General features: G+C 44.9%; 4 protein-coding genes across 4 annotated transcripts in view, besides 4 other annotated features; 2 read left to right on the plus strand and 2 right to left on the minus strand.

Moving 5' to 3' along the window:
- The window catches only part of TSTA_108700 (uncharacterized protein), a gene marked incomplete at both ends in the record, with an annotated part of 4,112 nt that extends 1,810 nt beyond the window's left edge, over positions 1–2,302 (plus strand). The window contains one exon of the mRNA XM_002488395.1: positions 47–2,302. Coding sequence (XP_002488440.1) covers positions 47–2,302 — 2,256 coding nt within the window. The remainder of the gene's footprint in view (positions 1–46) is intronic.
- Positions 2–2,230: a mobile genetic element.
- A 371-nt stretch (positions 2,303–2,673) lies between the features above and the next one.
- Positions 2,674–2,704: a microsatellite.
- Positions 2,705–4,282: 1,578 nt separating this feature from the next.
- Positions 4,283–5,587: a mobile genetic element.
- Positions 4,616–6,305, plus strand: TSTA_108710 (uncharacterized protein; the record flags this gene model as incomplete). The annotated part of the gene is made up of 2 exons (XM_002488396.1): positions 4,616–5,591; positions 5,680–6,305. 2 exons carry the CDS (start codon positions 4,616–4,618, stop codon positions 6,303–6,305), a joined length of 1,602 nt encoding a protein of 533 aa, XP_002488441.1.
- Positions 5,661–6,302: a mobile genetic element.
- A 1,123-nt stretch (positions 6,306–7,428) lies between the features above and the next one.
- Positions 7,429–9,039, minus strand: TSTA_108720 (metalloprotease, putative; the record flags this gene model as incomplete). Its single annotated transcript, XM_002488397.1, has 2 exons — positions 7,429–7,496; positions 7,563–9,039. 2 exons carry the CDS (start codon positions 9,037–9,039, stop codon positions 7,429–7,431), a joined length of 1,545 nt encoding a protein of 514 aa, XP_002488442.1.
- A 48-nt stretch (positions 9,040–9,087) lies between these two features.
- Positions 9,088–10,637, minus strand: TSTA_108730 (N-arginine dibasic convertase, putative; the record flags this gene model as incomplete). The annotated part of the gene is made up of 2 exons (XM_002488398.1): positions 9,088–10,290; positions 10,440–10,637. 2 exons carry the CDS (start codon positions 10,635–10,637, stop codon positions 9,088–9,090), a joined length of 1,401 nt encoding a protein of 466 aa, XP_002488443.1.
- Between the last annotated feature and the right edge of the window lie 1,856 nt (positions 10,638–12,493).

Here is a 12,493-nt window from a genome sequence, read left to right on the forward strand (position 1 = left end):
CAGACGTCTCAGCTATCTAGTGGAGCAATATAATCTTTTACCAAAGCAACATATTGGAGGACGTCGCGGCCGCTCATGCGAACTAGCAATCCATCTCTTACTAGAAGAGACCCATAGTGCGTGGAGAGAGGGCTCACGAGTAGCCTCAGGGCTTGCACTTGACGCGGCAGGGGCTTTTGACAACGTCAATCATATAAGGCTGATACACGACCTACGAAAGCGCCAGGTGCCAGATGACCTGATTGGCTGGATTGAGAGCTTTCTAAGCAATCGCCGCACGTCAATCACACTCCTAGAGGGCAATATGGGGGAATTTCTAGTCAATACAGGCATTCCGCAGGGCTCCCCATTGTCACCAATCCTATTCCTATTCTTTAATGCAGATCTTATTGAGCAGATACTCGCCGAGTGCCCGGACGTGATTGTACTTGGATATATTGACGACATCTTCATCATGACATATGGGACCTCCGCCGCAGCCAACTGCCACACACTCACCAAAGTACACCAGGTTGCAGAGCGCTGGGAGAGGACACATGCCTCTAAATTTGCGCCTGCCAAATATCAACTTACCCACTTTTGGCGGAAGCACCAAATGGTGCCTAAGCCGAGTGGTAGGCTGGATGTACCTCTCATAATCAAGGGAGTAGAAATTAAGCCTACGGACTCAATCAAATATCTAGGAGTTTATCTGGATACCCACCTCACTGGGGAAGTGCACGTACAGGAGATGAGAAAGAAGGCTGCAAAACTGGTGGCGGGATTAAGCTCAATCGCAGGATCGACATGGGGAACGCCCCTGGTTCATCTAAGGAAGATATACACGGCTGTCCTCCAACCACAGATCATGTACGCGTGCTCCACGTGGTATATACGAGGTGGAAGAGGGTTCACCGGTGCGCAGCGAGCTGCAGAGCAAGCCATCCGATCGATCCAGGATCAGGCTCTTCACCAGATATCCGGCGCGTTCAAACGTACGTCACGACAGGCCCTAGAGGTCTGTCTCCATGTACCACCTGCAGAGCTCACGCTCGCAAAGCTGGCTGAGGAGGCCTGCCTGCGGATCATGACCTCACCACTTCGATCTACGCTTTACCAAATACGTGGCCAAGCCCACTGTAACGACCCATACACGTCGCCACTTCATCGATTGGAAACAGCCATCGACCGCAAACTGGGGAGTGATACTAGCCAACGCATCGAGACAATCTACCCCTTTGTAGTGCCACCATGGTGGGAGCCACTAGAAGCAAGGATTGACAATACCCGTGAGGAGGCTATCAAGGCTATTGAAGCAATCTTAGGAACAGATACAACAATACAGTTCTTTACCGATGGGAGCGGCTTTGACAATGGGATTGGGGCAGCGGTCTACTTATCAATAGGACAGGCTTATAAGCCAGTAGGCTCATCTGACACACATACTGTTTATGCAGGGGAACTGGAGGGAATCGACGCGGCATTGGAAATCCTACTCCGAAGCCAGCCATGCGACGACAACCCACACGAAGCCACAATCTACACAGATAATCAAGCCGCAATACGCGCCACGTGCCAGCCAGGGCGGTCCTCTGGGCAGTATATCCTTCGACGGATCGTACGACACCTGGGCCTCCTACGCGACAACCGATCTCGATGGCGTGTACGACTACAGTGGGTGCCAGGCCACGAAGGGGTCCCAGGCAACGAGAAAGCAGACCAGCTGGCAAAGTTGGCTGCAGTCGAGGCGACACGGCGTACACAGGAGAACGCCCGCATAGCCAGGATCAGCGCACCCAATCAGACTACACCACACGCCGCACGAATGTCGTATATTCCAAATCAGTCAACTATCCTTATGGCAGTGTGTCGCCAGAGGCTACATGCAGGCTTTGCAAAGAGGTGGAAGGAACAGTGGGAGCATGCCAACCATGGACGGCATCTCTATCGGATAATCAAAGCACCAACGAAGATGGTGTTGCAGCTGCACGAGGGATTACGACGGGCTTGGAGTTCAGTGTTAATCCAACTACAAACAGGTAAATCAGCGCTACGCAGCTTCCTAGCGAGTGTACGGATTGAAGACTCACCTCAATGCGAATGTGGCCTTGGGGATCAGGATACGGCCCACGTCCTCATACGGTGTCCTACCCATATAAACCTGCGTATGGAGACTCTCTGGAAAGAAGCACGCGAAACAGATTATCGGAAGCTCCTTAGCGAACCTCAGTGGGTTCGGCAGAGTATTGAATTTATGATGCGGACTGGTCTATTGACGCAGTTCCATCACGTAACCCCCTTAACAACCACGCGCTCACAGTGAGTGCGACACTACCCTGATGAAGAGTAACCATGTTGATTCGGCTTGGACGGATCAGCCACTTGACACGTTTGGAAATAGAACCGGGCACCAAAACATAAATATCACGTCACCCCGCACCGAGATCCTTCACTCATTTTGTATATATACACATTTCCTTTGTTGGTTCGGCGTTCTGTTCGCTCGTTATCTGTTGTTGGTGGTCTTCGGATCTGGATACGGATACGTGTCGAGACTTTCGCGTGGAGTTGACTAAGTCAGCGTCAAGCCGGAAGCGTCTTGGCACGTTGACGTTGATTTATGCTTTTATACGGTAGTACGCCCGCTGCCCAATTAGAAGGCGCCGCCGGCCACTAGGCTTAGATGCGTGTATGAATCAATCAATCAATCAATCAATCAATCAATATGCTTCAAGTATTTTTACCGTCTACATAGTAATTACTAGCAAGATACATGGCTCCTCAACACCATCAATTATCTCAGAATGCATCTTCGGACCTGTTGCTAGCTAACGTATGAGCAAGCTTCTCGGTATATAGATTCGGTTAGCTTGTCGGGCTTCTAAAAAGAGGAATTGTAGACTATTATTCTTCGATTTTGAGGATATTGATAGACTTTCTAAGTATTACGGTTCTTCCCAATACTATATAGTCAAGATCAGAAAGTCAAATATAATTACAAGTAGAATGGACCTTTAGGTGTCGGAACCACCAAAAATGGTCGCTCCGGGACCCCTGTTCGCGTAGCGACGGCACCGCTTAGCCATGAATCACTTTACCCAACTTGGACGTTCATACTCGCCGCTTTTACCACGTCGTTCGAGGCGCTAGACTTGGACTAACAACAATGACTAGGGTCCAGCTTTGGCTTCTCAATCCATATTCGACCTTCTTTGTAGACTTAAATAGCACAATTTTCCTTTCATTGCTCTCTTTTCTTTCTCCAGTTTCATCGTTCCACACTATGATCGATCTTGATTTGCGTCACCTTTGCACCTTGTGACCAGTAGAGCTCCGAAATGAATAAATGAATATGATTATTGACCATATTCATATTCATATTCATATTCATGAATATTTCCGGGTGGACTATTTTTCCGCGCCGGCAAACAGCCGTGCCCTACATAGATACATATTAACCGCCACAGAATCAGCAAATTTGATGCGAGCTTCTTCAGTTTATCTTATATTAGCCATAAGGGTACTAATCACTCTTAAGTATGGATATAGTACTAGTAGTATGAGGTCCTTTTCTTAAAATAACGAGAATCTTGGCTCAAGGAGAAGATATATATATGAAGTTCTCAAGTTCAATCATTAATTCAGTGCATGGCCTATATAATCATGTAGTTTAGATAGAGCATTCTAGGAAACGCTTTCTTACTTTGCAAGCGGCAAGTCTACTTGAAATTCTCTAGAATGATTCCTCCACCCATTTGTCACGTATAACACGTATGACTAGCACTATTACATTTCATGTATTCAACTTTAACATAATGTTTACCTTTTTTGTTTACATCATAGCTAGGAATGGATTAGACTAAGTAGCTACGTGACGGACAAAGCTAAATATTGTTTAGTATATAAATTGGGGGAATTAGGCTCTTCCAGATTCCTAATTCTCTTTTCCAAATATCTGTCTCCGAGTATTTCACTTGATATTCCTTCTTGTTCCTTATTTATTACAGAGCTTTGTTTATACCCTCTTCTCATGGCTTTTTCTCATGATTCATCTCCTCGAATAACTCGAAAGAGACCTCGTCGCGATTATAATGCCTTGAATAATGGCATAGTTTCTGACGCTTTTCCATGGCGCGATGAAGCAGATACTCTTGACTCTTCCTCCCCTGAATCTCTACCTTCTGATATGTCTACTCTATCTAATGAGCCTGTGCCTGCACCTCACCAAAACATATCTTCCGACGAACTGAGTTTGGTACCATCTAAATCAGCTTCACAAGGATTGAAGTCTCCTCAACAGAATTCAGACAATTCTTCTCAATTGGACCAAGAGAGTGAGTTCGACGAGACTCCAACGAAAAAAAGAAAGAGATCACGTACTAGCTGGACTGCCGACTATTTTGATGCTATAGGCCTTGAGACTACATGGTGTCCTAAAGGAGGCCGTCACAGAAATGATAGACTTCTTTTGTGTAAGCGATGCAATTGGTCATCAAAGGACTCTACTCGACAGGGTGCTACGACCAATTTAGCTACACACCTTTACAAAGAACACCATATTAAACAGAACACAATTACACCTCCAGCTGGGCCTCTTGATATGTTCATAGAACCAGCTAAGTCTGGACTTGATCCCATGCAGGCTCTTCTTCGCTGGGTGATTGAAACACAGCAGCCTTTTACAGTTGTTGAACATCCTACATGGAAAGAACTCCTTAAGAGTCTAAATGCCAACTGTCCTATCAAAACTGCAGATACTCTTCGAAATCGAGTTCAGAGTGAATATTCGAGTTGGAGGAACCGGTTAAAGCAGGACTTAGCTGATACCTGCCGATCGATTTCACTTTCACTTGACATCTGGACGTCAGATAACCAGATATCATTTCTTGCTGTTGTCGGCCATTGGCTCACTCCAGAGTTTAAGCTTCGAGAAGATCTTCTTGAGTTTAAAGAGATTGATGGATTGCACTCTGGCGAAAATCTGTCTACAATTGTCAAAAGTGTACTTGAAGCGTTTCAAATCGAACATAAGCTTCTAACAATCACCGGAGATAATGCCGGAAACAACCTAACACTCTGCGATTATCTTCATGCAGACCTGTTAAAAGATTTTGACGAGGAAGATAGTCCATTCCGCATGAAACCACTTATGCGGTTCCGGGGTCGAAATAGCTTCATTGGATGTCTTGCACATATACTGAATCTTATCTGTAAGGATATTCTGGTATCCTTAAAGACCGGTACAGTCCGTGATGCACATGTTATACTTGATGAGATGCCATCACAGAAGGATCATTCACCTGAAACACTGATTTCAACGAAAGGTGCTATTGTTAAGATCCGTCTTTTGGCCTTATGGATTAGTAACAGCCCCCAGCGAAGGCAGGCATGGAAGGATATCTCTCCCTGCAAGCAAATCAATTATGATATCGACACTCGCTGGAATTCAACATACAATATGGTCTCTGAAGCTCTTCGACTTCGAAAAGAAGTCACTCAATTTATTCGTGAACATCCAGACATTCGAGAAATGCAACCAACAGATAGTGACTGGTCAACACTAAGACAAATTCAGAAGGTCCTGAAGCCATTCTGGGACCATACCAACTCTTGTCTCGAAACATTGCCCAAGCATCACTGAAAGCCTTCCAATATACTGGAGTCTTGATGATATTCTTGACGATATCAAAAATAACGAAGGCGACTTTCAAGAGATTACTAAGGAGGTTCAAAATGCTGTTGAAGGAGGAATCCGGAAAATGGATAAATTCACCAAGAAGATGGATTCCAATATTATCTATTACGTGGCTGCCATTCTTGATCCACGGGTTAAGACCTCCTTCATCCGAGCTCAAATGAGCAAGTCTGATGCAGATGTGATTGTTTCTGATATACGTGAATATCTTAAGAAACAATATCCTGCAAGCCCTACCTCTTCCTCTAGCGCAGAGCGTCCACCAGGTATGCCAGGGACATTATGGAAAAAGCTCAAAAAAATCCAGCCTCTGCAATCTGCAGACATAATATCAGACATTGATCGGTACCTAGATTCAAGCCCCGAGATGTGGTCTCATGGTATGATAGAAGATGGGGATCCTGACTGGATATTGAAATGGTGGAAAGCAAATGCCTTTAACTACCCCCTAATGTCGAAAGCTGTACAAGACTATCTTCCTATTCCGTCTGCTGAAGTAGGCGTTGAGAGATTGTTTAGTAACGCACGAGATGTTCTGGGTATTCGGAGACACTGCTTGAATTCTGAGACGTTTAGATGGCTGATGTTCCTTAAGGGACAATATGGTAAAGAACGCCGGGACTCGGCATAAAAATGTTTAGGATTTAGGAAACGGGGTTTTCATCGAATTTTAGTAAGCTTGCTGTTTGTATATAGTTTTTCTGTAAGTAACTATTCAAAATTGATCTTAGGAGCGAGTTCAAGATTCAGCTGCCTCCCTCATCTTTTGTGGATATTCATGAATATTCATATATTCATGAATTTAGTGAATATGAATACGGGTCATATTCATATTCATTTAATTCATATTCATATTATTCATATTCGTTTCGGAGCTCTAGATGTAGCTGTACTCGGTAATCACTGAAACTAGGCAGGCCTGTTTCTATTTCTTTGCTTTTCTTTCTTCTCTCCTTTAAATAGCTTAGATAGCTTAGATAGCAAATAATGCCATTTTTTTCGTCTTCGATGTGAGATCTTCCATTAATTGTTCATTAGTTTTCCTTGGATCTTTCATGCCATTGGCCAGTACACAAGATCGCGCTAACTAAAAACAATTAGGTTAAAGCGAAATCTAGCTTGGCACTCGGAGCCGCACTCTATTTCAATGTCCTGAATGGTTCCGTCTATGAGTATGGAATCATACATAATCTTTCTCACATAGGTCTTATGATAAAAGACACAACTGAATTACAACTCTATAGAAATTTGTTCTCGGTAATGCATATGGGAGAGATGACTCTGGGATCAGCCAATCAACTCGAATTACTTCCGTCCTAATTTGGCTCCGCCAGAAGTTGATATTGGCCCGGTGCAATACTGCAAACCAAAACAGGATCTAGGAACGAAATTTCAACTTTTGACTGTTAGATCTTCCACCTTTATCTATGGAAGCTATACCCACTACTATATTCTGCTCTCGTGTAGCACAATCCAGCCAGTTAAAATGACTCGCAAAATCACAAAAGAGCAGAGGATGAGAAAACGACATGTTCGACAGCGAAACGAACGGAGAATCAGTTTGATGCGCAAGGCTTACATATATAGTACCATATGCCACGCCGATATTTTTGTGGGTATCAGACTAAAAGAGAACGGCCATGTTTTTACATTCCAGTCTGACGAATTCGGCTTTTGGTCGCCATTGACAAAACATTTTGTAGGTCATGCGTCACATTGCACTGAAACCAACATTACTAACTCTCTTAGAAATCCTACTTTCCTGTACCCTCCCGCATGACTCCCGCTGATTTCGAGAAGCGAGCCGGATCGATACGATCACCTGGTTATACCGGCATGGATCCGCTCGTATGTTCCAACCACGCTGAGGGTCTTACTGGTTAACAACGGTCTATGGGCCCAGGCCCCAACGGCATCCCGGCCTTGAAACGGTGCACGTCGGAAATGTGGATTGGGTTCTTTTTATTGATAGTCCCCGTGCTATTACTTCCTGTTGGCAGGATGTGTGGCGCGTCTGTGCCCTCAGCTTTAGCTACAGGCATCTTATCCGTACCAGCAGAGCGCGCGTTTAGATGAATTGATAGTTTCGCACGTGTCTCGGACATAGGGTCAATGTATTCAGAGTAGAAGTCAATGAAGTCCTGCTTGGACAGATCCCTTATAATACCAGCGGCGGTTTCATTCCAGAGTCCGAATCCTTCGGATTTGATGTGATCCCAAAGGCGCGCTGTCTCATCACCTAGATTTCCAGGTTTTTTCTCCAGCTTGCTGACGATTCTTTCTTTCTGAGATTCAAACTCCTCTTCAGACATATCCACCAGTGTCTTCGTAAATGAGTCCAAGAAGGAGTCAATTCGAGCTTCTAGATAGGATGCTAAGTGTTCACTCTGAATAACGAATAGGTACCCTATGGTCGTGGCAGAGCAATGCGCTCTACTTTCGATAGCATATGCAAGCTTTTCCTTAGAACAGAGCTGAGCTAAAGCCGGCTGTTGAAAAATCTCCATCAAAAGAAGAAGATTAGCCCGTGACATATCGTCAACCATGTCGCCAATATATAGATAGTATGCAATGCAACTGTTCACTTGTGATAGGTCCGTCAACCGGCGCTCATATATGTAGTTACTGCCTGGCGGAAGCATAATGGCCCTTCGGACACCCCATTGGAACACTGGTAAAGAGCGGCTATGCAAACTACTCGTGATAATATTTGTCATTGCGGACGCTTCTTCTTTGGTCAGATCCCCAAGAGCTAAAACCTCAATATGGTTGTCCTTGAATAGCTGTGGAAAAAATGCCATAATGTCGTGTGCTTCGATATGTTCTAGCTCAGCTGCATATTCGTCATTCATCCATTCTTTTTCCTCGCATAAACAGCGCATCATGTCGGTTGCTTGAGCTAAAGGAAGTTGGTAATCTGAATCTCGGTAGGTTTGCGTTAAACACTCCTTAAGTATCACGAAGCGCTCCGGAACAATAACCAGTTTCCGCATCATGGAGACTATCTCCTCAAGAAGTACATGCATTTTCTCGGTGTATCCCCATAAGGATAACTCCAACCCAAGACTGCCAACAGAAATGCTGGCAGTCAGCCCAGCGATTTGAGCATTCCATAGATTCTCACGCAAAGTATCCTCTACTAGAGCACTGTAGAGCCTTGCTTTGACCTTTTGCGCAAGAGTAGGCCATCCCATCGGGGTCCTCAACATAATTCGCACAGAAGCGCAAGGGAACCGTTGAATGTTCTTATACCAAACGCGGGCATCATCGTCATCGCGAATGAGGCGTAGCACACCAGATGACATTTCAACTTCTTCATTCTTAATTGACAGTTGATGCGGGATGAATTTATTCTTGTGTGGCATGTGCAAGCCCTGGATTCTCCCAGGCCGTGACAAGGCATGTGCGAGCTCTTACCGAAAATCTTGACGGATCTCCTCCACCTTGTACTTTGTTTGATACCACTTCTCTTCTGAGTCATAGTCGCCGGCGAATGGACGCGAGAAAAGCATGAGTCTGAACTTATCACAATGGAGATAGGTCAGCGCTCGAGTAATCAAAGCAGCATCAAACTTTATTGGCACGAAGTGACTTAGAAGCGACCCTCGCGGTATGGGGGTCTGCATTACACTGCTGAGGCGGTTCGTGAATTTGGCAGGATGTTCTTCTGGCCCGAATTGGAACCTGTTCTGGGTGAGGTTCTTGACTTCGTTAAAAACCCACTCTTGGGGTGGTCTCTCTTTGATAATACCGATATACTGAAAAATCACTTTGATGATTTCTTTATAGGACGCACAGCCGCTCTCCGTAAGTGTTACAGAAATCTGATAGTAGGCAGATCCGGGACACACATGTTTCGGGTAAGCCGAGAGGTCAGTCGCCCAGCCTTTTGCGGTTAGCCAGGATAAGATACTACCAGAACCTTTATTGCTGATTAAGTGGCTGATATATCGGCTAGGGAGAGTCTCGTAAAGGTCCTCCTCGTCCAAGAATGGAAAATGTATGTATAGCAAGTAATTTGCCTTGACGGATTCGACAAACACCTGCATGCCAAGCTGATCCTCTGAAAAGAGTGGTACGCTATCCCATCGTTTTTGCACCACATTCTTGTTCTGGATCCTTGAAAATAAATCAATAACCCATTCCTCAAGCTGATTCAATGAATTGGGTCCCAGAACAACGAGTTTCATGCGATTGGCAGAATAATGTGATTTATAAAACTCCATTACCTTGCCTTGCACATCGATACTACATGCCTGCGGATTGTCGCGCAATGTCTCCAAATTCCCTAACGAGAAACGGCAATATGGATGGTCAGGGTTTGAGAGCGACTTTTGCAGTTGCAGTCTTCTGTGCGCGTCTTCCCGGAAATTCGTCTTGTATTGTAAATCAATTGCTTTCACCGCTGCGTCTAGTGTAGACTCCAGAAATAAGGGCGCAGTAAAGGTCTTTACGAACCGGCACAAAGCGCCGTATAACGGAGACCCCTGAGGCAACGGCGCGCTGTTACCAGACGCAGTGGCAGCGACTTGGAAGTGAAAAGTGGTCTCGGTTGCTGAGGTGAAACTATTTGAGCGGCCTGAGTGGGCAGCGACATATGTTTTAAACCCGTTCTTCTGAAGGAATGTAACAGAAAAGATTAGCATGACCACTTCAGTTGGCTAGCTATAAAAGATACGACTCACTTCTTCGGACTCGAGAACTAACATATGCTAAGTTTCTTTTATAAGCGCACGTCCTTTCTCCAAAGGAGCATTCTGCTTACCTGTGTAAGATGCGCCATCCCCAGTACGTCCTTGTCATCATCGAGTCTTCCTACCCCGACATTTAGCGAAGCGCTGGCCTGGGTTGCGTTCAGGTCATAAACAAGTAACACCTCCAAGCCGTTTCGCAAACGAAGCACCCGGTACTGGCGACGGTCCAACTTAGGTTTCAACAGCTGCTTAGTGACTACTGTTGACATTGTGCAAGCTTGAGTGGAATGATGTCTATTTGGAAATGTATAGGTAGAGATTCGATATTTATGGGTAGCGAGGGTGAAGCAAAGTGGTTGGATGGAAAATAAGTAAGAGAAGGTAGGCAGTTCTCTTTAAATATCTCCACCAGCGGGAGGCGGACAAGGAGGTCACCTACACAAGAACTAGGACAATTCTGATCTGTCCGCGTGCAGCTTCCTAGACTAGCAGAGGACCGAGTCATCTTGCAAGGCTTACTTTGACAGTCTGGTGGCCCAGTATGCTGCGTCACAGACCCTGTATCAGCTAGTAAGATACCCACTTGCTCGAGGATGACCGAGCTTTGTTGACTGAAATAAAACTAGTCAGTGTCATTTTAAAAAGCATGGTGCCACACTAGGTCTGTCTCACGTTGAAGAAGGCTAGGATGGTAATAGTGCATGTCGTTGCGGATTTTGGCTATAAAGGGAGGCCTTCGGTTGTAGACAGCACAGACAAGAAACAAGAAACATTTCCTGCAAAGAAAGACTCCTAAATCTTAACACGACTCCCTTCTCATGAAGCGCAGATTTGTAAAGATCTTTCGCTTCATTCTCCTCTTTGCCGCAATTCATGCTGCTTTCCTAACATTATTCTGGATACCCTTTGCGCTCATTGTAGTAGTGCTCGAACAGACTCGAGTGAAAATAGGATCAATACAATACAAACGCCATTCACAACGGAATCACTACAAAAAAAAGAACCTTAAAGATCGGAGGCGAAGGAGAGAGAAGGAGAGACAGAAAAGACGATAGATCCAGGCTATCAACTCAAAGTCCGGCAGAGTATGATCCTTCTTCGAAAATTACATATCTGGTTTATTTCTAACAGCTTATAGAACTGAATTTACATTTCTACAGTAGAATAAAGCTGCATCAATTATGTGGGAAAAGAGATTCGCTGTGCCATTCAAAAAGGCAGCCACTCTTCTTTGCATTGCTACTACGAATGGCATTTTCCCTCAGCTTGTGCTGGATGGTAGGAAGGGCGTGGAGATGCCGGGTCTGAAAATGGAGAATGACACGATGAATGTTGAGTTTCCTATTGCATTGTGGCAACATCCAATCTCTAGCGAGATCAGTCAAGAGTATATATACACACATTGAACCAACAGTCTTAGAACGCTTTTGTTATTTCCGATGCATTTACCTGCTCAAGTTCACTGACTCGTAATTGTAATTGATCAAGTTCGTCACGCAATCTCTGTGCCTCCTCCATCTTACGGTGTAGTATTTCAATCTGCTTCCACATATTGTCTATTCTTTCTGCCAGCAGAGAAAAATATGTTGAGACTCGTGACTCGAGAAGTGCGGCATGGGCGATTATGTTATACATGCGGATTGCGTCATTTCGTCCTGAACATTCGGTTTGGAAATAAAATAAGATATCATGTGGATTCGTCACGGGCTGACAAAGTGTGTTTCGAGCTCGACATTGCAGGCACCTTGGAATGCTATCAACAGCCCTCATGCACTTTATATGGTCAATGTACGAAGGTAAGTCTAGGATATGTCAAAACTTACTGTTGTAGCTCTTAAGAAGCATTCTATACAAGGTGCAGAATTCGGAATTCCTCCGGCGTCCATCTTGTAGCTTCGTTAATGGTATAACTTCTCGTGTCAACTTGCAGCGAGGAGAGAAAGTAGGCTGTATACTTTATAGTCAACGTGTACAGATTCAATGGTTCAGGGGTAATCTTGAAGATAGCTATGTCTCAGTTCATGTGCACCTGCTATCTTAGACTAGGGCAGTGGCTCTCGGGCCTCTGATTCAGGACTATTCTAGACTAAGAAGAGTTGCATGTTTACTATGTATACTGAGAACA

The sequence above is a fragment of the Talaromyces stipitatus genome, genomic scaffold (assembly GCF_000003125.1).
Source record: "Talaromyces stipitatus ATCC 10500 scf_1105507295491 genomic scaffold, whole genome shotgun sequence".
Lineage (NCBI taxonomy): Eukaryota > Fungi > Ascomycota > Eurotiomycetes > Eurotiales > Trichocomaceae > Talaromyces > Talaromyces stipitatus.